Source organism: Arachis hypogaea, chromosome 8 (genome assembly GCF_003086295.3).
Source record: "Arachis hypogaea cultivar Tifrunner chromosome 8, arahy.Tifrunner.gnm2.J5K5, whole genome shotgun sequence".
Classification (NCBI taxonomy): Eukaryota; Viridiplantae; Streptophyta; class Magnoliopsida; order Fabales; family Fabaceae; genus Arachis; species Arachis hypogaea.
In genome coordinates this window covers 11,867,550-11,893,606 of record NC_092043.1, presented here as the reverse complement: position 1 = coordinate 11,893,606, position 26,057 = coordinate 11,867,550, and the positions used below count along the sequence as shown (strand labels likewise).

The 26,057-nt window shown below is 31.2% G+C and overlaps 4 protein-coding genes across 5 annotated transcripts; 3 read left to right on the top strand and 1 right to left on the bottom strand.

Annotated features, from left to right (window-relative positions):
- The first annotated feature begins 2,779 nt into the window (after positions 1–2,779).
- On the top strand, positions 2,780–5,687 carry LOC112705008 (wall-associated receptor kinase 3-like). The gene is made up of 3 exons (XM_072200148.1): positions 2,780–3,680; positions 3,927–4,052; positions 4,519–5,687. The coding sequence occupies exons 1-3, from the start codon at positions 2,780–2,782 to the stop codon at positions 5,685–5,687; spliced, it is 2,196 nt and encodes a 731-aa protein (XP_072056249.1).
- A 4,192-nt stretch (positions 5,688–9,879) lies between these two features.
- Positions 9,880–11,905, bottom strand: LOC112705007 (auxin response factor 17-like). Its single transcript, XM_025755868.1, has 2 exons — positions 10,805–11,905; positions 9,880–10,449 (listed from the first exon to the last, which is right to left on the bottom strand). The coding sequence occupies exons 1-2, from the start codon at positions 11,903–11,905 to the stop codon at positions 9,880–9,882; spliced, it is 1,671 nt and encodes a 556-aa protein (XP_025611653.1).
- Positions 11,906–17,415: 5,510 nt separating this feature from the next.
- On the top strand, positions 17,416–21,111 carry LOC112706125 (beta-1,3-galactosyltransferase 7). Of its 2 annotated transcripts, none has more exons than XM_025757263.3 (11): positions 17,416–17,681; positions 17,868–17,964; positions 18,067–18,122; positions 18,282–18,499; positions 18,687–18,750; positions 19,397–19,469; positions 19,555–19,675; positions 19,789–19,876; positions 20,000–20,125; positions 20,308–20,417; positions 20,524–21,111. In XM_025757263.3, the coding sequence occupies exons 1-11, from the start codon at positions 17,590–17,592 to the stop codon at positions 20,670–20,672; spliced, it is 1,194 nt and encodes a 397-aa protein (XP_025613048.1). In that variant the 5' UTR covers positions 17,416–17,589; the 3' UTR covers positions 20,673–21,111. The 2 variants fall into 2 exon arrangements, with proteins under 2 accessions (XP_025613048.1, XP_025613047.1); XM_025757262.3 differs by having other exon boundaries at positions 18,273–18,499.
- A 510-nt stretch (positions 21,112–21,621) lies between these two features.
- On the top strand, positions 21,622–26,057 carry LOC112706124 (vacuolar protein sorting-associated protein 9A). Its single transcript, XM_025757259.3, has 5 exons — positions 21,622–21,941; positions 22,143–22,290; positions 23,271–23,441; positions 23,851–24,030; positions 24,944–26,057. The coding sequence occupies exons 1-5, from the start codon at positions 21,850–21,852 to the stop codon at positions 25,787–25,789; spliced, it is 1,437 nt and encodes a 478-aa protein (XP_025613044.1). The 5' UTR covers positions 21,622–21,849; the 3' UTR covers positions 25,790–26,057.

Here is a 26,057-nt window from a genome sequence, read left to right as displayed (position 1 = left end):
ACACATTTTTCTTCTGAAAATTTCATTCTAATTAATCAAAGAGTAATTTCAATCTATGTACTTAGCATATTGCAGTTCATAAACTGGTAATTATAGTTCCTTCAAGTGCGAGCAGCAGATGTGGGAGCTCTAGCTAGCGAGCGGCGACAAAGCAAAAGTGACGAAGAGAGAGAGTCTTACAGAGGAGAAGACCAAGCTTAAAGGAAGGATCGGAGAAGATTTGTATGTTTTGTGCTAATGGGATTTGTATTTATGCAAACAATGTTTAAGTGGTTTCTAGATTCACGTTTTTTATTATTTTAATCTTTTAAATTCAAAATTTACTATAATAGTCTAGGGATTTAGTTCAAAGCTTTGTATTGGTCCTGAAATTTTGTTGGTGTTTGAGTCAACGAATGGAACGTCGAGCTGACTCTAATTTGTCATGATAGACACAAAGTTAAATAATATTTGTTCGTTTTAGTACTTAAATAAAACAAAAACAATATCATTTTGGAGAATAAGAAAAAATAAAATGATTTGTACATAATATAAACTTTTTTTCATTTTTTTGTTTTGTTTTGTTTAAGTGTCAAAACGAAACGACATTATATTTAAGGTAGTAAATCAAAGCTAGTTCAGTACTTCATTTGCTGATATAGTAAATTTTGAATTTGAAGAACTAAAATAATAAAGATCGTGAATCTGAAAAACTACTCTAGAGATTTAGTTTTATTTAATTCAATTTTTCAAAAAATTTATTAACGAATTACAAACAATTTTTTTATCGGTGATAATTTTAAATTTTATTTTAATTTTATCGATAAAATTATTGAAAAAAAGTTAGAATCTATCAAAAAATTTTTAATTTTAATATTACGATAAAATTATTATAAAAAAGTTAGAATTTGAAAATAAAATTCTATTAAAAAATCCATCTATAATCTTTTATCTTTTAATAGTGACTTATAGTTTTAATACATATTTACATAGTCATTAAAATATGTATATAATTTTTTTAAGGGATAAAGTATTGTTTTTAGTTCGTAAGATTTAGGGTCAAAATCAAATTTACCTCCAACGTTATTTTGGATTTAAAATCGTCCCAACATTTTATTTTATATTAAAATCGTCTTTTTGATTTTTTACGGACAAAAATACTCTTCACCACCACCATCTTTACTACCACCACCACCTCCCTTACTCCCACTAAATATCAATTCAAAAACACAATATTTAATACCAACAATAATATATTATTCAAATTCAGAAACAACAATATCAAATTCAACAACAAAATTAACACACAACAACAATGAAATAAAAAAAAATAACAAATCAAAATCAGAATTAGAAGTAGAAGTAAAAGTAGACGCGGAATCAAAAGAAGCAGAGGTCGAATTGGAAGCAAAAACCGAAGCAAAAATGTTAGTGTGTTTTCTCCGGATATGGAAATAGAGAGTGATAAACGAGAAGGTGAGATAATTTTATGTCAATTTTTAGGTGAAAAAATTCGAAGGGTCCAAATTCTTTGTTAAGCAAAAATAAATAAACAAATTGGAGGGCACGACTTATTGACGGCTGTAATTTACATTTTAACAATACAAACCGGACCGTGCGTTATATATATATATATATATATATATATATTATCAAGCTGAAAATGAAATCGTAGAGTCCGAGTCTCCTTTTCTTAATATTAATTTGAATCTGCCAATAGTAAATAATGGGTCCGATTTAGGGTTATTGAAAATATAAAAGTGTGCAATTCGTTCAACAGTCTTAGATTTCGTGTCTCGTCTTTTTCCTTTGGTTCTGAATTTGTATTTTTCTCCTTCATGGTATGTAATCCAAAAATTTGTTACTGTGGTTTCTGTTATTATTTAGTAGAATGAGAGAAATAGATGATAAAGTACTTTTGAAAGTATATTATTTTAGATGATAGAGTACAAGTATAATACACATCTCTATTCAGCTTCTAACAATAACAACAACAATAATAAACTTCCTAACAATAATAATTTTAATTATAAAATATTAAAAAAATTAAAAAAAACCTACATCTGGTAAAAATGATAATAATTCTTAAATTCAATTTCTAACCACAACAATAATAATTAACCACCTAACAATAATAATTATAATTACGAAATATAAAAAAATTTAAAAAAATTTACATATTTTGGATGGCTGAGATAATGTATAACATGAAATTCAGAACGACCAATATCTCTAAATTTTTTTTTCTTTGGCATCTTCAGCATGCTATCACCATGCAAGCTTGGAGGGTGGAAAAAGAAAGAAGACGAACTGGTAATCGTTGTTGTTTGGTGAAAAGAATAAAGTGAAAACGGATAGTAAGTGTGGGGATTTAATGTTGGGTAGGGCACTGTTGGGGGAGCCAGCTGAGCGCGACAAGTGGTAAAAAAAACACAAGTCGGAGAGTTCGTTTTCTCACCTATAACACAGACCGTCCGAGTAGCATCATACAAGACACAGTCTGATTTATGGTTTACCTGACACCACACTCAGGTGAAGCACCTCCTTTTTCATAAGGAAGTCCAATACATACTATACTTCCGTATAAAAATTAAAAAGCGACTTTTTAACACATAATAATAATAATTAATTTTAAATCATTTTAAATATTGAATATATTATTTCGTATTATGAGTTAATTTTTGTTTTTTTATACACTTTTACTGCGGAAATGTCCAGACCGACGCATTGATGCAAGCATTGCTACTAACTAGTACCTATACTTCTTTTTTGCAGCATATGCTGAACATTCAACAAAGCCATGGCTGAGCATTTATCAAAGAACCTCCTCTTCCTCATTTTCTTTATAGCAGCTCATGCTAATGATGCAGCAACTCAACCCGCCAAACACTGCCTAACCAAATGCGGCCACGTCAGCATTCCCTTCCCGTTTGGCACCACAACGGATTGCTCCCTTGACACCAATTTTCTCATAAATTGCACCAACAATGTCCCATACTTATTGCCCTTATCAAACGACACCGCCCTAGTTCTCCTAAGCATATCCCTCGTCGATTCCGATCTCCGCGTTTCGTCGCCGGTAGCTAGCGATTGCTATAGCATCGACGACCAGGGCAAAATCAGCAACATTCAAACCGATCAGTTTCTTTTCTCCGGAAACTTTAGCATCTCGTGGACCCGAAACACCTTCACCGCAATTGGTTGTAACACACTTGGAGTAGTGGTGGCGTTTACACTGGAAGATCCGAGACGTTATCCCGCAACATGCTTTTCCTACTGCGAGAAACTTGAACATGCGAGTAATGGCTTCTGCACCGGCAGCGGTTGTTGCCGTATTAGTATTCCCCGCGCCGCAGAAGGGCGGTTATTAACGTTGATCGGTTATTATTTTGAGAACAATGACTTTAACAACAGCCAAGTGAGGGATTTCAACCCATGCAGTTATGCGTTCTTGGTGGAAGAAGGTGGCTATGAATTTCAGACGACACACCTGAAGAAGCTGGAGAGTACTGAGTTTCCGGTGGTTCTGGATTGGAGTATAGGGGACCAAACGTGTATTGAAGCTATGAAGAATCCTTCCAGCTTTGCGTGTAAGGCAGAGAACAGCACGTGTCACGATTCTGATAAGCGTCCTGGTTATGTTTGCAAATGCCCCTCTGGTTTTCAGGGTAACCCTTATCTCCTTCATGGTTGTCAACAAGGTACTATTATTCACCCTAACCAAAACTAATTTTTTATGGTTAATTTCTCATAGGTTTTTAATTTAATATTTTTATACTATAAAAAATAATTTTATACTGTAAAAAATTAGTTAATATTAACTAATCTAAAAATTAGTTTTTTTTTTATACATTTTCATTATTATTATTTTTCTGATTCAAATATATATACCGCATGTTGTTTCTTCTCCCATAAGTGAAGATGGTGACAAGTTTTCAATTCCTTAGATATTGATGAATGCGCTGGACCCAATGATTGCTTCCATGAAGCAAAATGCGAGAACACACCTGGCAGCTACAACTGTTTGTGTCCGGAAGGATTTGAAGGAGACGGGAAAAACAATGGAACTCGATGTAATAGTCCCAAGTCCAGTTATAGGACAAACAACACTTTGATTTATTCATTATGTTTGGGTAAGTGTACATTTAAACATCATTTTGATATATATATTTTGAACTTTTTTTCCTAAGTTGCTAGACAGTAACATAAAAATATTTGATAGTAGTTAGCATCAACTAATAGACTTGAAAAAAAAATATTATTCAATATAGTCCAAAGGTAATTAATTAGATGAATCATCATCATTATCTTAACTTTATTTAGTTATTATTAATCGTCAATGTCTAAGATAATAGCTTATCCCAAACACACACATATCCTCATAAAACAAAAATGTTATCTGCACATAACGTATCAATCTTCAAATTAGTAATCATATATATATATATATATATATATATATATATATAGATTTTCGTGACTGATTCTTCCGAAAATCAATGATACTTGCACTCATTTTGGTGCGTTTGCATTGACCAGGCATCAGCATAGGCATCTTAGCGTTAGTTGTGGCAAGCTTTTATGTGCATTGGAAAGTGAACAAAAGAAAGCTCATCAAACTTAAAGAACAGTATTTTCAACAAAATGGCGGTTTCTTGTTGCAAGAACATATATCCAAACATAGAAACTCAAGCCAAATAGCCAAAGTCTTCACTATTGAGGAACTAAGAAAAGCAACCAACAACTTTGATGCATGCAAAATCCTAGGCCAAGGGGGCCAAGGAACAGTTTACAAAGGAGTATTATCAGACAATAAAACCGTAGCAATAAAGAAGTCCAAAATTAGTAGCCCAAGCCAAATTAATAAGGACTTCATCAATGAGTTAGTTGTACTCTCACAAATCAACCATAGGAATGTTGTTAAGCTCTTGGGTTGTTGTTTAGAAACAGAAATTCCCTTGCTTGTTTACGAATTCATTCCCAATGGTACTGTTTTTGAGCATCTTCATGGTCATGGAACATTTCTAAGACTTACATGGAAAACAAGATTGAGAATAGCTGCTGAAACTGCTGGGGCTTTAGCTTACTTGCATTTGGATACTTGTATCCCCATAATTCATAGAGATGTGAAAACTAGCAATATTCTACTTGATCATGATCTCACTGCAAAGGTTTCTGATTTCGGAGCTTCAAGGATTGTTCCTCAAGATAAAATTGAGTTAGCTACTTTGGTGCAAGGAACATGTGGGTATCTTGATCCAGAAACCTTCCTCACAAGCCAATTAACGGATAAGAGTGATGTTTATAGTTTCGGAGTTGTTCTTGCGGAATTATTTACAGGAAGAAAAGCTCTCTCTTTCGACATGCCGGATGCTGAGAAAAACCTTGCAATGTTCTTTGTAACTTCAATGGAAGAGAATCGTTTGCTTGATATTGTAGACAAGAGCATAATAAATGAAGCAAAGGTTGAGCATGTATATGAATTTGCCAAGATTGCAAAACAATGTTTAAGCTCGAAAGGAGAAGAAAGGCCTACAATGAAAGTAGTGGCAATGGAACTTGAAGGGCTTAGAGCTGAGGAAAAACATATATGGTGCCGGGAGAAGGAGGAATTTCCATCTGAAGAAACTGAAATCCTTCTCAAAGCATCACCTTCTATTAGCAATAATCTTGAAGAAGAATACTTTATGCTTTTGGACCGAATTTAGTATCATTTTTAGGCAATAATTAATTCATTCTACTCCCACTAATTCTATTTTGTAAAGAAGTGATATACATATGTTAGCTATACACTTATGTTAACAAATCTTTCTTAATTCTCTAAGTCTAATATAAATATAGATTTAATTAATATGTGTCTTACCAGGTTAAAATTATTATTTAAAAAATATATAAAATTTAATTTTAATGTATTTATTATAAATTTTAAAAAATTTAATAACTTTACTAATGATACCTTTAGCATATTTTTTAGAATATATATTAGTTAAACACTATATATGAAAATATATTTTAGTTAATTCTTAATTCGCTACAATACTTTTGGTAGTTAGCGGCGGTTCTGGAGTAATATTGTGGTGGTTTTGAACCGCCACTAAACATTTTGCGACGGTTAAATTTACCGTCGAAAGATAGATCGCGGGCAAACGATTAGCGACAGTTTATGCTAATTATTGGAATAACCGCCGCAAAATATAAATTGATTTTGCAACAATAGAGAATGAGAGAAAAGAGAAAGAAAGATAAAGATGAAGAATGAGAATGATAGTGAGAGTGAGAGTTTGTTAATTTTAGAAAAAAAATTTATTTAAATTGTAAAAAAATATCGGATGACATATTTTGATTTATCAAATTATTTATATAAAATATAAATTATATATAGAGTAAAAATAGTAGAGAGAAGTAGAAAATTGGAGAGAGGTAGATAAGAGAATTTAGGAAGGGAGTTTATTAATTTTGAAAAAAATATTTTCTCTCAATTTTAATAAGAGAGTGTCATGTGACACATTTGATTATTAAATTAGATAGTAATATATGATACATAATATAGGTATATTTCAATTTCAATTTTAATTTTAATGTAATAAAAGAATGTTAGGTTGCACATTTTGATTGTCAAATTAGTAATTAGTCATTGATATTGATAATGATATATAAAATAGATAAAGTGGTTAAAAAAATGAAAGAAATAAAGAAAGGAAGAGGGAGGAGAGGAGAACTCTTTAATTTTGAAGAGAAATATTTGATTTCAATTGCAATGAGGGAGTGACATATGACACATTTTGGTTGTAAAATTAGTAAGGAGGAGAAAAGAATTCTTTAATTTTGGAGGAAAAAATTTAATTTCAATTACAATGAGAGAGTGACATGTGTCACATTTTGGTTGTAAAATTAGTAAGGGGGAGGAAAAATTCTTTAATTTTGGAGAAAAAAATTTGATTCCAATTGCAATGAAAAAGTGACATGTAGCATATTTTAGTTGTAAAATTAGAGATATATAATAGATATAAAAAAAATAAATCTTTATTTAAGTGGTTTCTAGATTCACGTTTTTTATTATTTTAATCTTTTAAATTCAAAATTTACTATAATAGTCTAGGGATTTAGTTCAAAGCTTTGTATTGGTCCTGAAATTTTGTTGGTGTTTGAGTCAACGAATGGAACGTCGAGCTGACTCTAATTTGTCATGATAGACACAAAGTTAAATAATATTTGTTCGTTTTAGTACTTAAATAAAACAAAAACAATATCATTTTGGAGAATAAGAAAAAATAAAATGATTTGTACATAATATAAACTTTTTTTCATTTTTTTGTTTTGTTTTGTTTAAGTGTCAAAACGAAACGACATTATATTTAAGGTAGTAAATCAAAGCTAGTTCAGTACTTCATTTGCTGATATAGTAAATTTTGAATTTGAAGAACTAAAATAATAAAGATCGTGAATCTGAAAAACTACTCTAGAGATTTAGTTTTATTTAATTCAATTTTTCAAAAAATTTATTAACGAATTACAAACAATTTTTTTATCGGTGATAATTTTAAATTTTATTTTAATTTTATCGATAAAATTATTGAAAAAAAGTTAGAATCTATCAAAAAATTTTTAATTTTAATATTACGATAAAATTATTATAAAAAAGTTAGAATTTGAAAATAAAATTCTATTAAAAAATCCATCTATAATCTTTTATCTTTTAATAGTGACTTATAGTTTTAATACATATTTACATAGTCATTAAAATATGTATATAATTTTTTTAAGGGATAAAGTATTGTTTTTAGTTCGTAAGATTTAGGGTCAAAATCAAATTTACCTCCAACGTTATTTTGGATTTAAAATCGTCCCAACATTTTATTTTATATTAAAATCGTCTTTTTGATTTTTTACGGACAAAAATACTCTTCACCACCACCACCTCCCTTACTCCCACTAAATATCAATTCAAAAACACAATATTTAATACCAACAATAATATATTATTCAAATTCAGAAACAACAATATCAAATTCAACAACAAAATTAACACACAACAACAATGAAATAAAAAAAAATAACAAATCAAAATCAGAATTAGAAGTAGAAGTAAAAGTAGACGCGGAATCAAAAGAAGCAGAGGTCGAATTGGAAGCAAAAACCGAAGCAAAAGCAGAATCGAAAGAAGCAAAAACAAAATCGAAAGAAGCAAAAGCAAAAGTAGAAGCCGAATCGGAAGCCGAAGCAGAAGTAGAAGGCGAAGCAGATGCAGAATTGGCGAGATGCAGCGGCGACGAGGTCAGTAGCAACAATGACAGTGGCGGAGCGCGACGACGAGCTCTCTCACTAGCAGTGGTAATGGCCGGTGCTTCCCCTCTTCCCCCTCTTCTTCTTTCCCCTCATCTTCTCGCACCCCCTTTTCCCTCCCTTCCGCATTTTTTCTTCTTTTTTTTATTTTATAATTTTTTGATTAGGAGTAATTTAGTAATAAAATTTAAAATTTTATTAAAAATGATGATTTTAATACAAAATAAAATATTGAAAACGATTTTAAATTTAAAATAGTTAAAGATAAATTTAATTTTGATCATAAATTTTAAGGGTTAAAATAATAAGTGTCTTTTTTTAACTACTGAAATTTTATTCAAGACAAAGTTGTTTTTACTATATTTTTTTTTACAGCGTTCTCTTCAAGTAATTTCTTCGGTGATATAAAAAAATATACAAAGATATATATTGTAAATATTTTTTACTTTTTTAATACTCCACAAAAATTTCTAATCATTGTCCTAACCTTTGTATTTTGGAAATGGTGATGAAAATCGCGGAGAAAATTTTAGACTGAGGATGAAAACTTTTTCACCCATATTTTTTTTTTGAAAATTATTATAGTTATATTAATTAATTTAGTGCTTCAAATAGAACTATTGCTGTAATAACAATTCTAATGCTTGATGTTTAAAATGTATTTCAAATGAAAATTATGTAATATCCACGATACTTGTTTTATGTTTAAAAGTATAACACATATTTTATTTAAAATTTAATAACTTAACATTTTTTTTTGTCTAAACATGGAAAGAAACAAAGTAAACACTATCTTATATACGAGCGAATGATTTGATCTTGGAGATTAGAGTTACTCTTGGCACCATATCTAGTTATCCAATCTGCAGCTCTATTTGCTTCTCGAGACACCCACTCAATGTGAACAAGCCAAGGACGAGATAAAAACTTCTGAATCTTGTGAACCAAATCTGTTAGCTCATGCATGATGAGCAGAATGTCAAATCAATCCGTTTCACATATAATAACTTAACATTTACTTAAATTATAACGTGTTATGATACAAGATAATTAAAAATATTACATTTATTATTTTAATTAATTAAAATTAATAAAAAATGCCCCGTAGTAATGTTACTAAAGTTACAACATTTTTTCACTTTAAAAAAAATTGTTTATTTGTAATACCAAAAAAAAAATGTTTTTGTATACACTACTGCTTCTTCACTTCAAGGTCATAATGCAACAGCATCTATCATGTGTAAGTTACCTGCATAAAAAGATTAAAAAGTTTAAGCAAAAAGTCAAGTCGGAAAACATATGAATGCCAATCATAGAACTGGAGAACCATGGAATGACCTTATAGCAAAGGAAAAAAAAAATCCCAACAACACAGAAGGATAAAAGTGAAACAATTAATTCATTATGAATGGAAACTAATCTAACAAGCATCCCCATGACCCTAGATAATCCATTTCTTCGGTGCAGAAATTATCAACTACACGACTACATACTAATAGCTGTTTTTTTATATATATTTAATTCATTCTTAAGATAAATTTCAGTTTATTATTCAGATATAGGCTTATAGACATACCTGTACAGCTAGATGTTACTCTTCATAGAGGAGACATTATTTTATTGTATGTTGTCTTCTCCTTCAAGATTGTTATGGTCATCAATTTTATCAGAAGCTTGATCTGTTTGAATAGTACAACCAAATAACTGAAATGAAGTAGCTCCAGATTTGGTTGAGTTGCTGTTAGGGGTCTCATCAATGGGAGTCAAACTAGACTTGCTATGTGGTGATAAGTTTTTAGGCTTATGAGTGTCAATGTTAAGTTTTGGCAACATAACATTTAACTTTGGTACAATATTATTCTCAAAGGAACTATCAATAGACAGAGAAGGATCAATCGGAAAGAGGGGATAAGTAGCTGCAGAAAATAGAGGATGCCTGGCTCCCTGCATGCTAGCAGAAAAAAAAGTATCATAATTACTCAACAATGTTTGATTCAGCACTCCCATTGTGGAATCAGGAATAGAAAATCTTGTAATGGAAGAGGAGGATTCTCCCATTTCATTAGTTCTGAACCTCTTTGTTGGGGGAAATAGTTGAGGAAGTAAAAGTGTCTCAGAAAGAAGTTCCACCTGCCATGGACTGACAGGATTTACATTCTTCAAGATTTCGGATTCATCCCATGTAATCTACAGAGAAAAAAAAAAAAAGCCAAACATTAGCTGCAATAAAAAATATTATAAAAAATTTATTGTGACCAAAATTTAACCAAATCAATCAGTAAAAATACATCTTTTTAATTTTGGTAAAAACTCATCTGAAATGGATTTTAAGTTAAGTTGATACTTGAGTTTTCACTATTTTTTATTATTATTAGATAAGGGAAAACAAGAACACACCACAAGAAACCAAGAGATTATTTCTTTATTTATTTCTTTCACTCCATTCTTTTTCTTTTTCCTTTCTTGACATTTCTTAGTCAAAGTCCATATCACTATACATAGACACACAAATCAAAATTCACAAAGCGGGCAAATTTTATACCTGAAGCATGCGCCAAGGAGAACCACTCCATGGTTGATCTTTACCGGGAACAGTAACACCAGAAACAGTCCCCTGAAACCAATCCATCCGTGACGAATCATAGTTCTCTCTGCCCATTTTCACTCTTATCCCAACTCTCCAAGGAATACCATTAATCATCACGTCCACGTCCTCTGCCTTCACCACAAACTCCCCCCAACTCACGCTTGGATAGTAAACAACTTCGAACGGCTTGTTTTGAGCTGCCAGCTCCATCGCCTCTGCCACCGATGTCGAAGTCACTCTCCCCTTCCCGTTTCTTGCAAATCCCTCCGTCATCACCTCTTCTTTTTCTTCCTCTTCTTTTTCTCCTTCGCCCTCGTCCATAGCTGCAAACCAATCCAACCCACCATCTGCGATATCGTCGTCCAGCGACATATTGCGGCGGAGCCCGACGAACATCCTCCCATCGGAGTCCTTCATGAAAACCACAGTATCGCCGGAGATAATCTTCTTACTGTTAACGAACTTGCTCCAGCCAGATGTGAAGAGGTGCCGTCTCGGAGTCCCGCGGTAGATGTGGCGAAACTCCCATACGGCGCCGTGTAGATCGGTTATTCTAAGGTTCTGCACCGGCGGGTCCTCTTCAAAGTTCAACGGCGGGAAGACCAAGTCCGCACAGGATCTCGGCACCGAAAACCCTCCGCCATTATTCGCATCGGACCGCGTGAGAATCTTGGCGTACGACGCAACCTCTTCATCGTCGCCAATGCCGTTGCCACTGTTGCCTTCGGCGGCGACGGCAGGTGGAAGAAAATCTTGAGCGGATCCATCGGTGACAGGAACAAGAAGAATCTTGAGGAAGACCTCGTCGGTGTTAGGGTCCGCGAAGTAGTTGACGGCGGCGACACGGCAAGGGATGACCGGCCTGGAGTAAACCAGAGGTGAAAGGTTTCGCGGTTGCGAAGCAGCTTGATCGATGTGTCCCTGTGGAAAGTAGTAAACCCTAGAGTTCACTACTGGTGCCTTCGCAGAGATTCCAGCACATGCGCGCCAGAATTTGGCGGGAATTGGTGTTGGCCTCGGCGGCAATGATGAGGACGGAGCACTACGGCGAGGCATGGCTGATGAGGACGGAGCACTACGGCAATGAGAGAGTGATTAGTATGTGTGGATATTTTTTTTGTAACTGAAAAGAAAACAAGTGTGGGGATTTTAAATCAAACCATGCAGTCTTTTATATAGCTACCCTTAGTCAATTGAATCAAACAAGTGATTAGTGTAAGATTAGTTAGAAAACCCTCACAAAATCAAATAAAATTGAATTTTGAAATTTAAGTTTTCTGTTCTATCTTATCTTTGAATGGGAATATCTATGGTCATCACTGTTAACTGATCATTAATTAGTTCTATACTTCTATCATTTTCATTTGTATATATAATAATTGTATGTGTGTTTTTACGTTTTAAGTTAGTAATAAAAACGCTTTTATTTGTATCCCTGATGACATGGCTTAGTTCGTTTGGAAAGACAAGTTTTTATGCAGTTCAATTTTTAAAGCAAGTTGATGATATATTGATTTTAATTAATTGCATTCATTTCAACCTTAATACTACTATGTTACTACCTTCTTGACTTCCCATAACAATTACTCATTCTACAATTAGTATTTTTACTTTCAATATATACGTAGGAATTGAAAATTAAAATAAATTTAATTAGATAAATAATGGTTGTTTAGGGTAGCATGGTTGTTAAACAAACAAAGGATAGTAACACTAATACTATAACAACCATCCTTAACATGGTTACGGAAATCTCTCTACTAAATCAAATCTTATATTTTAATAACAGATTACAACTAAAGATAAGACAAGGTTTCATCCAAAAAAAGAGATAAGACAAGATGATATTTTAAATTTTAACATATTATCTTCTTTTATTTATTTATAAATCTGTTCCGAAAATATGGGCAAAGAAAATTATCTGTTTTAATTTATGGTCTAACTTTTTTGTTTTTATTTTTTTATAATATTTTTGTACGAATATATGATGGGATTAAAAGTGCAAGTTCAAATTAATCCAAGACATGAAAAATTAACTAAGTCAAAATTCAAATTTTTTTTTGTAACCAATTACAGCTAATGGTAGGACAGGATGACAATTTAAATTTTAACATGTTATCTTCTTCTATGTATAAATCTTGTTTTTTGACCAATTTGGTTCTGAATTTAAAATATTGTATTGCTTAATAAAAAGGCTTACAGGAGAAACCCAAGGCGGCCCAATAGAGACAATGGTTTTTCTGGTAGCCCAATGTGAAGTAGCTTTAAAGGTACAAAGGAAAAAAAATAACTGATAATTCTTTTCTCATCTTTACTATAATAAATAATTATCTTAATAAAAATACGTTAATTTGAAAGAAAATTAACGATTAATAAGAAAATGAATTATTCTGAACAGATCAGTATTTTAGTAGTAAGATTGAAGGAACTTGACAACTTGTAATTCAAGCATTGCAAACAGATCCCTAGTATGACCAAAATTAATTAATTAATATTATCTGTTATTTATTGTATATCATCTATTTTATCTAGTATTTATTATCTATTATATATAATTAAAGAGTTTAATTAATATGTATACTAAAAATATACGTCAAAATTATTATAATAGAAGTTTTTAAACATTTTATTTAAGTAAATATATTAAAAACTTAAATTATGTTTTTTTTATTTTTTAATAATAATGTTAACATTTATTCTTATAATACATGTTAGCAAAATTTATAATTAAAAAATATTTTTTTATTTAATTATGAAGCTGAAGTGGTACATTCTTAATTATATTTTTTTTATTTGTTTAATTTAATTCATTAATGTCAATTAATTACGATGATATATTTAGACTCAGAACTCCTTTTAAAAAATAGCAGAAGCTACTTTTTTTTTAAATTATAAAAAGTTACAATATGTGTATTTGGTATCATTTAAAAAAATTTAACTTTTCGAAAAGTTAATTCACAATTTTTTAAAAAAATAGAAATATATGACTTCTCCTTTTCGATAAGTCATTCTATCACTTCTCTAAAAAAAATTAACTTAAAAAAACCTGCTTTCATTTTTGGCGTGTGAAAATGTTTCTTGTTTATGCTAAAAAAAATACTGTCCTTCTACCACTCTCTTCAAACAAGGTTCCATCTGATAGAAGTACGTGCCTTTCACCATTATTTTTACATAATGATTCATCTGTTGAAAATATTAACCTTTATCATCATTTAAAATATTATTCTATTTGAATCACCTACTGCATATATTCTTTTTAGTTTTTTTATTATTTTTATTATTTTATTTTTATTGTTAAATTTGTATTTAATATTGTATGTGGTATAAAATTTCAGTTTTAATTTTATTTTTTTACATGTGATGTTATTTTCATATAACTTACTATTATTTTTATAGTAAGTTATAACAAGTTTTTGACCCCAATAAAGAAGAAGGCTAATAGGAATAAAAAATAAAAATAAAAAACAACAACAAAATATATATTGACACACATCTTATATTTATTTTTTATTTTTACCTACTATATCATACCCAATAAAACAGCAAACACTAATTATACAATAATTTTTTTGGCATTGCCATCAAGATTATTGTAAATTAAAATTTTATTACTATTCACCACATACAAGAAAATCGTTATGGGTGAAAGTAAGGTAGAAGAACCAATTATCTAAAAAATGAAACTAATAAGAGAACAAATAAAAAATCAATTACCTATACAATTGTAATTTTAGTGATTAAATTATGTAAAATCAACATTCAATATTAAAAAGTATTTGTTATCATCGTTATTTTAATTTTTATTTTTTTGTGTAAAAAAATATATTTTTTGAATTATTTATCTAAACGTTATAACTTTAAAATAAGTACTTCTATAACTAAAAATTCAAATACAAAATAACTTATTTATAAGTTACTATTAATAAAAATTCTTATAATTTAAACTTTTTAAAAAAAAACTTATTTAAATTGTTTATCTATGCCTCAATCATTAATGTTCTTTTTGAGTTAATATTAAAATCAATCTAACTAATAATTTTTTTTCGGTAGAACTAATAAACTATTTAATATTAATACATGTCAACTCTTCATTCTTCTTTCTTTTCGTTTGTATTTTTCTAAACTACTATCTTTAATAAAAAAAATCAAAACTCTTATTTAATTTGGGGTTAGCTTAAGGTCAGTTTGGTTAATGTCTTAAAATTTTGAGACATAAACACAAAAGGATAATTTAATATTAAATTTATTTGATTACAAAAATATCGCCTAAGAAACACAAAAAATAGCATTTATATTGATTCTTTCGAGTCTTAAACTATTTCTAAAAATACTAAATACATGTTTATTGTATCTATTGTGTGTAAACGTGTCTTAAAAAATTTATATTTCAGTAACCAAACAATAAATTGTGTTATTATATCTATGTCTCTGATCTACATAGATCTAAGACAAACACTACCTTAAAATTTGAGTTTAAATCAACCCACTCAAATTCCTAAGCTATAGGAATCGAATCTATTTAAATAACGGATTACATAAATTGAGTCAAAATAAATTATTATTATTATTATTATTATTATTATTATTATTATTATTATTATTATTATTATTATTATTATTATTATATGAGTTGAAATTTGTCTAACTCAATTTATAGTTTTTGTGAATGAATCAACCCACGAATTGTAACATACTTTGATAATTTTAAATATAGTTTATAACAATATCAAATAATACTTATAATTTTAATCTAACCTCCCATGAATCATACTGAAAAACAAAATTATCAAATAATAAAATTTGTGTACCCTAAGTAATATAGATATTCCACATGGTAATTATACCCTAAGTAATGTTGAGCGTCTACTTCTAGGAAGATTCCAATGTCAAAGAACATTCAAATATAAATTCCATGCGAAAATCACGCCATGAACATACCCCCGAAAAAAAATCTAATCTATCTCCAATCCAAATAACTGAAAAAAGAGTATTAACTGTTTAGAAAGGAGGAGAAGACGCCATTTCTGACGGCACTTAGTTGTATGGCCAAATCCTTTGACAAAAACAAAACAATGCGCGTCATGAATAATCAAACACATGACTAATCACGTTGTAACTTGCTTACCAATCCCTATCATTATGTTCAACACAAAATTAAATTACAAAAACAATATTCAAATTCAATTTCTATAAATAAAAGAAAAAAAATCCTAGAAAGAGTTGTCAAATTGAATAGATTTATAAGTAATTTTTTTTATAAAAAATAAAGAAATTTAAACCCACGACCTCTTAAAGTGAATATAAAAAGATTATACTATTTGAGTTATAATTTATTGACGATTCACAAATAATTTATAATTTATAAAAAGTTATAACATTAATATTTAGTATAATTTTTAAAATTAACTTGTAACTAACTAAAAAGTCAATTAAAATGTTTATATATGGAAAAATTTTAAAAATGACTTCTTTTTATAAGAGATTTTTTATTATTAGTTTTAAAAATAAGTAATTTTATAACTAAAAAATTAAATATAAAATAATTTATTTATAAAATTTGTAATATAAGTCTTTATATTTTAATTTTTTTAAATTGAATTAAGTTGTTTATTCAAAATGACCAATATAAAAGATGTTTTTGTTTCGTCTTAATATGAATTTATATAATTTAATTTTGATATAATGATTATGTAAATTATTATTATTGTATAATTATATCTATTTTTTAACTATTATTTAGCATAAAAATATAAAATAATACATTCCAACTGCAATCATATCAAGCTAATTTATCAATGCAGGCATTCGTTTCACATCCTTTCAGCTCTTTAATGAAACTCTACTTAAATTAAATGACAATAATCATAATAATTCAACTCCTCAAATAATATTTAATTTGAATATTTTCAATAATATAAAAATAGATTTACCTAATATTTGTCGTAATGAAACATATGAAGATTATCAATTAAAATTATTTTTATAAAAATATAAATTTAAATTTTTAATATTTTTAATATATATTTATTAAAGTAAACAATTTGAAAATGTCTAATTGTCTGCTAACAATAATCTTAATATGAATTTGTTGAAAAATTATTTAATATAAAAAAGAATTTTATTTTTTTAAAAGAGAATTTATTTTTATTTAAAATTTAATTTTATGATTTAGAATAATTTTAATATATTAATAGAATAAAATTCAATTATTTAGTTAAAAATAAATTTTATATAAATTAATATTTGTATATAATTTTATTTTTAACAAATTTATTTTATTAATTGTAAAAATAAACTTTTTATATTTGACCTATTAAATTTAAAAATGTGAGAATTGATTTAAAAATTAAATTCGTTTTAATATGAATTTACAAACGAAAAAAATGAAAATCAAAATTAAAAAAATTAAATCATTTATTTTTAATTATTTTAAAACAAAAAATAATAATTTTTGAGAAATTTTAATTTTTAGCATTTCAAACCAGCTTGGTATGTTTTAAGAAAATATATTAGTTAAATCCAACAAAAATATATAAGTAAATTGAAATCATAAATTAATCCATCCAAATTAAATTCTTAAAAGATATAATTTTATTAAGCAAAGCATATGTACAATTTGACGGGTCATTGGACCAATTCCTTGTCTCTTTTCATATTGCATTCCTCTCTCTCTCTCTCTCTTATTTTCTTTTCAGCTCATCTTCTTCCATTCAGACCCAGAAGAACAGAAGACGACCATAATGAAGACTCGTGCTTCCACCAAAATCTCTGCAAAATGGGTTCCCATTTTCTCTATCTTTTCCTTCCTTCTTGGCATGCTCATCACAACCAGGTCCATCTTCTTCTTCTACCTTCACTCATCTTTTTAATCCATGATGTGACCTATGAATTTGGCTTGCTCCAAATTTGGAAACTTTCGTTACTATTATTACGCTTTTAGCTTCATTTAAAGTTCTAAACTTTGTGATCTGGGTCATGGACTTTTTTTTTTTTAAATTATTTTGCTGGTTTGATGCAGGGTGTGGGAACAACCTGAATCAAACGGCATGCTGATTTCGAAGCATCAACGTGATCAAGAACTGCAAGTGATCTCAGGTGACTGCGCCACCAAACAGGTATCTTCCGAGTTTGTAACAGCATTTGCCACAAAGTGTTCAACTTTAATACATTTTTTAAACTTTCCTTTTTTGTGTTTATTTTCATTTTTGGAATATCAGAAGCAGCCAACTAAGGATGCGATGAGTGAATTGTACAAGACACATGAGGCAATTCAGTGAGTGCTTCTAACTAATTAACCTGAGTCTCTTTCCTTTTTTGGCTTAGATTTGGTTGCAATTGGAGCTTTTGTATTTTTATTTTTATTGAATTTTGGGGTTGAATGATAAATTAATGATTGTTTTTTTTCCTCTCTATTTATATTGAGGCATGCCAGGGCTTTAGATAAGCAGGTTTCCATGCTACAAATGGAACTAGCAGCTGCTAGGAGTTCTCATGAAGCCGGGATCTCAGACTCGAATAGCACGGCCACTACCATGGGGATCTCCGGGGAAGGCCTTCCTAGGAAGAAGGCCTTTGTAGTGATTGGAATAAACACAGCTTTCAGTAGCAGGAAGAGGCGTGATTCGGTTCGAGAGACTTGGATGCCTCAGGGTATATTCTATTTCCTCTAGAAACTGTTTCTGCTAAGAGTCAATTTTGGTATCCACCTTTAAAAAATGGGGTGAATATTAGAGGAGAAGTTTTATGACAGATGATTATATGGATCCTAATATTGAGAGGACATTGAACTAGAATGGCATGGCCAACTTTTATATGTATCTAATATCTGTTTGAACAGGAGAACAACTTCTTCAGTTGGAGCGCGAGAAGGGAATTGTTATCAGATTCATGATTGGTCACAGGTAATTGGCTGGGCGATTCTAGTTTAGTGTGACTGTAAATTATCTTGACAACATAAGTTGTTAAAGTTATCCTTTCCTTTGAAGTTTTAATGTATGTTATTGTGTTTTTGTGTAATTTCTTTTAATCCTAAATACTTACTAGGATAATAGTATACTCAAACTTATCTTCAGTATTTACTTTTGCCCATTCTATTTCTTCTATATGCCAATGTTGTGCCTTTCGTGGAATGTTGAACTATTTTATTGTAAATTTCTTCTTCCATTAGCATACCTTGCTGAACTTGGAGTGTTTGGTGAATTGCTTCTTTTAGTATGTTGTATGGTGGTTGTATTTTTGTCATATTTAGTTATCTACAGTAAGCCTCTAAGTAAGCATGGACATTTATGCCGATTTTGTTCTTAAAATTGGCTTTCTTCCAGTACCTATAGGGCATGGTGTCTTTTTTAGTTTCTTTGCCTATTTGAGAGCTTAAACATGAAATAAGATAAGGCGCAATGACGTTGTTTGATCGATGTAGCCGATCTTACCTAGTGGGATAAGACTTTGTTATTGTTTGTTTGCCTATTTGAAAGCTGATAATATTATATAGGTTGCTAATAATTAATAATGGATCTAACGTGGATGATGTTATCATTGCTATCTCAGTGCAACTTCCAACAGCATTCTAGATCGAGCTATTGATGCAGAAGAAAACCAGCACAAAGATTTTCTGCGTCTGGTAAGGCAGACGATAGCACATTTTATCTATGAAAACTCTGGTTAATCCGGCAGGAATTTAATCTTTGGCATATGTTACCTTGTAGGAACACGTTGAAGGGTATCATGAACTGTCTGCAAAGACAAAGATATTTTTTTCTACTGCAGTTGCAATGTGGGATGCCGATTTCTATGTTAAGGTGGATGATGATGTCCATGTCAATTTAGGTATATGCTATCTCCAGATTCTCTGTCATCTTTCTTAAGTTTCCTCTACCAATTCTCGTCCCATTTCGTTTGCACAAGTACTTATTCCCCTCCCTAACGTACGCTATTTATAGGTGTTTTGGCAACAACACTTGCTCGTCATCGTTCAAAACCCAGAATCTACATTGGTTGTATGAAATCAGGGCCTGTTCTTTCTCGAAAGTAATTCCACCAAACTTCTACATCTATATATACGTACATATAATGGGAATGCGGCTACTTCTATTCTCTGTCTTTCTTTATGTCAATTGTATTTACCTGTTAAGTGCATTTCTGTATATATAGGGATGTCAAGTACCATGAACCTGAGTTTTGGAAGTTTGGAGAGGAGGGAAACAAATACTTCCGACACGCAACCGGGCAGATATATGCGATTTCTAAGGATCTGGCCACTTACATTTCCATCAACCAGTATGTTTATTGTTTGCAACAGCTGTGCATCATTTGCATAAGAAACCTTTTTCATGACAAAAATGTTTCGAAATATGAACACAGCTCATGGATCAGTTTATTGTAGTTGTAACCATCAAGAATCTGCTGTATATACTTTTACAAATAGACAAATTTCATCTGGATCCTTATTGTGACTTCAGGCCAATTTTGCATAAATATGCTAACGAAGATGTTTCACTTGGTTCGTGGTTTATCGGTCTTGAAGTCGAGCATATAGACGAACGCAGTATGTGTTGTGGGACACCCCCAGGTACTGTATCTGATAAATATGTAACTATTTCTATGTTAGTCTCCTTTGCAATCTCTTTTGGTTATGGTTCTCACTTCTAGTTGATTTACAATCAATGTTCCTGTAGATTGTGAGTGGAAGGCGCAGGCCGGTAACATATGCGTGGCGTCATTTGACTGGAGCTGCAGCGGAATCTGCAAGTCAGTGGAGAAGATTAAATTTGTCCACTCAAAATGCGGCGAAGGCGATGGAGCTGTATGGAGTGCTCTACTATAGATATATTCTGAAAGAGAGAACTTAGAAAAGGGAGTAAGGGACTCTGATTGTTTAATAGCAGCTGAAACAAATAACAATTTTTGGATTTGAGCTCTGAGATGGAATGGAAGAATCAAGAATGCATCGGGTAATTAGAGCCGGCAACCGAAGCAGGTTCATCGATTTTGGAAGCTGTTAACTGGAGTTAGCAATGGCTTGAATGTGGATTTCAGGATACAGATTTCTTCAGAGTTCACAATACCTTCCGGTCTTATTTTTTAGTATGGAAGGATATGAATCAATACAAGGTGTTATGTTATTTGTACGTAACGTTTCTGTGTTTGTAGTTGAAGTGAGGTTACTTGATTTTTTGTTCTTTGTAGTAGTGAATGATAGCATTGTATTGTAACTTATACTGTATGTTAGAATTTCGATATGCTGAAATCACAAGTTCCACTAATCCTATTTCTTCTTAACAATTGATGCATTTATCAGAAGCATTGGAAAGTTAATTTTTTCTCACATCAAATTTTATTACATGTTTTAAAGATGGAAATCTATTTATATTTGTGTTTATGTCAAGTTGATCTTTGGAAATATACCATATAAAGGTTTTTATTTATTAATTTCACGTAAAAATAATTGCATCGAAATTTCATCTTATTTAAATTGGTATGTTTCACTGAATGTAGAATCGGATATCAACAAATTGCATAGTCAAATTTTAACACACACAAATCTAACTCTAATATTTATAATCTTTTTTTTATATATACGCAAATCTAACTCTCAGATTTATATTGCACCTTTTGTTGTGTTCCATTAAATTTTAAAATTTCAGCTTCATAAGATCTGAAGGTCAGATTTTTCTAATAATTTTACTATTCTTCAAATCTAACCTTCAAATTTGTTAACATTCATGGTAAAAAAAAGATACATCAAGTTATCATTACTAGGTATTACACACAATGTAACAATAAAAAACGAAAGAAGAAAGAACGTGACAAAATCTGTTTAAAGTAAAATAAAAAAATAAAATAAAAAAGAGAAAGGGTTTACATGGAAGGAAGGAAGGTGAAGATTTGAGAAAGATGAGAAAGTAAAAAATTGTGGTTTTTGATCGCATCAAGAAGGAGCAGTTTCTCCGTCTTGGTGTTGTCAACTCTTCGAAGAATAAGTCACTGCGGCGCGGCGGAGAATGGAACACGCCGACGTTTTCCTTGGCTTACACGACTTCCTCGAGCGGATGCGCCAACCCTCCGCCGCCGATTTCGTCAAAGCCATCAAGAGGTCTCTCTCTCTCTCTCTCTCTCTCTCTCTCTCTCTCTCTCTCTCTGTATGATTCCTTTCTATCTAGTTAATTTATTGTTATTATTAAACCTAATTGGTGCTTTAATCAGAAAGTAGCTTAGCTTAGCTTAGCAGTAGGTCTAAATTAATTACTTACTATGATTTTAAGAGTTAAGAGAGAGAGAGTTCCATTGATTGCAGTTTCATAGTGTCGTTTTCGAACAATGCACCTGATCCTGAGAGGGACGGTGGCGCAGTGCAAGAGTTCTTTGCCAACATGGAAGCTGCTTTTAGGGCTCATCCGCTTTGGGCTGGTTGCTCTGATGAAGAGCTCGAAAGTGCTGGTGAAGTTAGTTTCTTTTCTCTCTTTAGATATCTTTGCACTTTTGGTTTTGCTTATTCAGTGCTGTATTTATGTTTTTGATCCAAAATTTCAGATATTTATAGTCAATTAATTAGGTACTAGATTGTGGATCACTGAATTGTGACATTGATCCTTCTAATATATTTTTTTTCTTTGATTTCTATGGTCCTTGCATTTGGTGCAGCTAAAAATAGTGTAGCTTTAGTCTCTTAGCCTGTAACTTGGGGTGGTTGAATTCGGTTATTAATTCGATCGTTATGACCCACTTTTCCCTTTTCATTTTTCTTCTGGAGGCTTTTTCTTGGATTTTATCTTTGAATAATGATTAATTTTATAAAGCTAGTGTCAAGAAAGTTGTAGAGATAAATTTAGAATAGAAGACGGATTTAGTATTGTGGTGTGTATTCGCACATCTAGTTGCCTCATTGCAAAAGAATGTTTTGTAGCAATCGAGGCAGCAATTTTGCTCGTAGGACCACCCATTGATTTATATATCATTGCACAATGTTATGGTGTATGCTGAGATATGAATTTGTTTGAATGAAACTTGCTAGCAAATGTATAGAAGGTTGTTATCCTTGAGCTACAAAAAGGTAAATAAAACTTGAACACCCTGGTTGTCAATTTAAAAATGTAACATTTTGTATATTCGATTTAACGAATGTTATTTACTAGAAGCTAGAATTTATCTAGTCACTCTGCCTGCCAAGTGCACACATCCCTGCAATTTATGCAAGTATTATTATCAAAGCTCATTTCTTTATAGTTTAATGCATGAATTAAATAAGAACTCGGTCGTACTTTTTTTCCCCTGAATTCAATGAGTCTTTCTGAAAATTTCTGATTCTATGTGCTTTCTTACTGATCCCACCTTTTTCTGCTGTAAATTTTTTTGTTACTAATTTAACATATAACACTTACATTGTTAGGTGATCTATTGATCATTGGGTTTTGTTCATATATAGGGGCTTGAGAAGTATGTCATGACAAAGTTGTTTGCCCGTGTATTTGCTTCTCTTCCAGAGGATGTAAAGCTTGATGATCAACTTTCTGAAAAGATGGCTTTAGTTCAACAGTTTATCAAGCCAGAAAATTTGGATATCAAGCCAGCCTTTGAGAATGAAACATCGTGGTTGGTGAGTACATAACTACACGTTCATTTTTATTTTCCCCACAAAAGGAAAAACATATGTAGGTTTAGCAAAACTGTAAAAGCTGCTCAGAGTTATTAAATTTGAAGATTGAACCCTTCATAACAACATATTCTATGATGTATGATGACATATGCACCTTAATGTTTGTCACTTTGTCTTTCATGATGGATAAAATTCTTGATTGGCCAATCTTTTCCTAAGAATCAACTTTATATAAGGCTCTCTAGTTGCCATATTAGTTTGTAAATTTTCAATTTGTCAAATGCCAGGCAAAAGTGCTGGAAGAATTCTTCCAATCTTGAGTTTTTACTACAGCTTTGGCAATCGTTTTCTGTATGTAATCCTGCTTCCTTAAAATCTTATATTTTCTGTTTGGTTTTTATGGCGGCAGCTTGCACAAAAAGAATTGCAGAAAATCAACATGTACAAGGCACCCAGAGACAAACTTGTCTGTATACTAAATTGCTGCAAGGTTATCGGTAACTTGCTGCTTAATGCTTCTCTAGCATCCAAAGATAGTCCTCCAGGAGCTGATGATTTTCTTCCCGTGCTAATTTATGTTACCATAAAGGTAATCCCAATATTTCATCACAAATTGATATGCACATAATTTTCACGAATAAAATAATTTTGTTCTTGAAGTACAATTTTCTTAGTTCCTGTACCCTCTAAAAGATCATGGGTATGAATTATGGATATTCACTTGTACATACATATACTAGTTTGCCCCTTTTGTCCAAGTTGTCTTGTTGAAGAGAGAAATGGGGCGGTCATAGGAGGTGTTTGGGTCAATCGTGGGGGTTCTTTTTTCGTTTTCTCATGTCAATCTGTTTGTTTTGTGGTTTCCTATCGGAGGTTTTGTTTTTGCTTTCTTTGCTTTGTGGTTGCTTTTGGAGGATATCCTCTCTTGCACTTCACCCTCGTTGTCTTCTAACATATATTCCTCTATTTAAAAAAGCTTTAACATACAGTCTTTTGCTTCTTGAACTTTCCTTAATAGAAATAAAGTTTGTAATTGGGAAGTTGTGTAATACCTTTGCATGTTGAAATGCCTTGTTGCTTGAACCTGTCCATTAATCATGGCGTGACCAATTGGCCATAAATACACATTCTTTGGTTGGGGTGTTTGTTTCATTAATTTATGTTATTTGCTGTAAACAATTTAGTCCTTTGTAGTGCTTATGGTGCAAATATATTGACTTTATTTTTGGAAATCTTTGCTATCAAAATTATTTATCTGTTCCTCAAAACTGAAAACTAGTGGAACTGGAAATATATGACAGTGAGAGACATAAACTACAGAATTATACAGTGTTATCGTTTCTTTTTGCCGACGTGTTAACTTGAATGATGGATTTTCTTTTATATGTGTTGCTCAAACTTAGATTGGCCGAACATGCCAATTATGCATAAAGACCTTATTTTCTCTTAGAATCTGCTTTTACAGTTAAAACAAAGTTTCTTCTACTAATGATACTTTGCAGGCGAACCCTCCACAACTGCACTCAAATCTACTGTATATACAAAGATTTAGACGCCAATCACGATTGACTGGGGAAGCAGCATATTACTTTACAAATATGCTCTCTGTTGAGTCCTTCATCTCAAACATCGATGCAAAAGCTCTTTCAATGGATGAAAGTGAGTTTGAGAGAAACATGGAATTCGCCCGCACCCTTCTGTCAGGGCTTTCAGCTAGTACGCAAGATTCCGGTTCAACTTATCAAAATCATGGAAACCAGCCAATATCAGAAGCCACCAAGCACCAAAAAAGAGCTTCAAATGATAATAACGATGCCTTATTACAAACTGCTCCATCTCTTCCAAAATACGAAAATAAGAATATGACCCTTGCAGATGAGTCATTAATCACAAAGGTTCCATCCCTCTCAGAGTTGGAGAACAAAGGGGCAAATATGCTTTTAAAGGAGGATAAGTTGAATGAAGTTTTCAGGGAGTACCCATATTTGTTTGCCAGTGTAGGTGACCTAACAGTAGGTGATGTTGAAGACCTACTGAACAATTATAAACAACTTGTTTTCAAGTATGTTTCTCTCTCCAAGGGGTTAGGAGTCTCCACTAAATCTCATCCTTCATCATCTAATCCACCAAACAATGTTCAAGTCCATGATGAAACCACAGTAGAGTCAGCATCAGATGGTGGACATGTAGATGCCCACGAGAAATCAGAAGATTCTAATGATTCAAGTAAAAATGAGGATAGTTCAGAAAAAGTTTCACCAGATGAGGAGAAAACAGTTGAATCTGTTGTGCCACAGGATGAAACAGTTGCACCAGAAGGTGGGACCAGTGTAGAATCCTCTGATTAGTTGGAACTAGAAAAGATCATTTTTTGCCCCCCTTATCATATACCCTACATTTTTTTCGACTATCTTTTCATGTAAATTTACTTTATACCTTTGGTTTTGTGGTGCTTGGCCCCTGCTTTGCTTATGTATGGGGAATACCATGATCACTATGCCCTCTGTAACATGTTCTTTATAGAGTTTTAGAACTTTCATGAAATTTCTATTCTCAACTATGACTAGAAATTTGCCATTGATAAAAAAGAAAGTAAAGATGAAAATTAAAAATCCA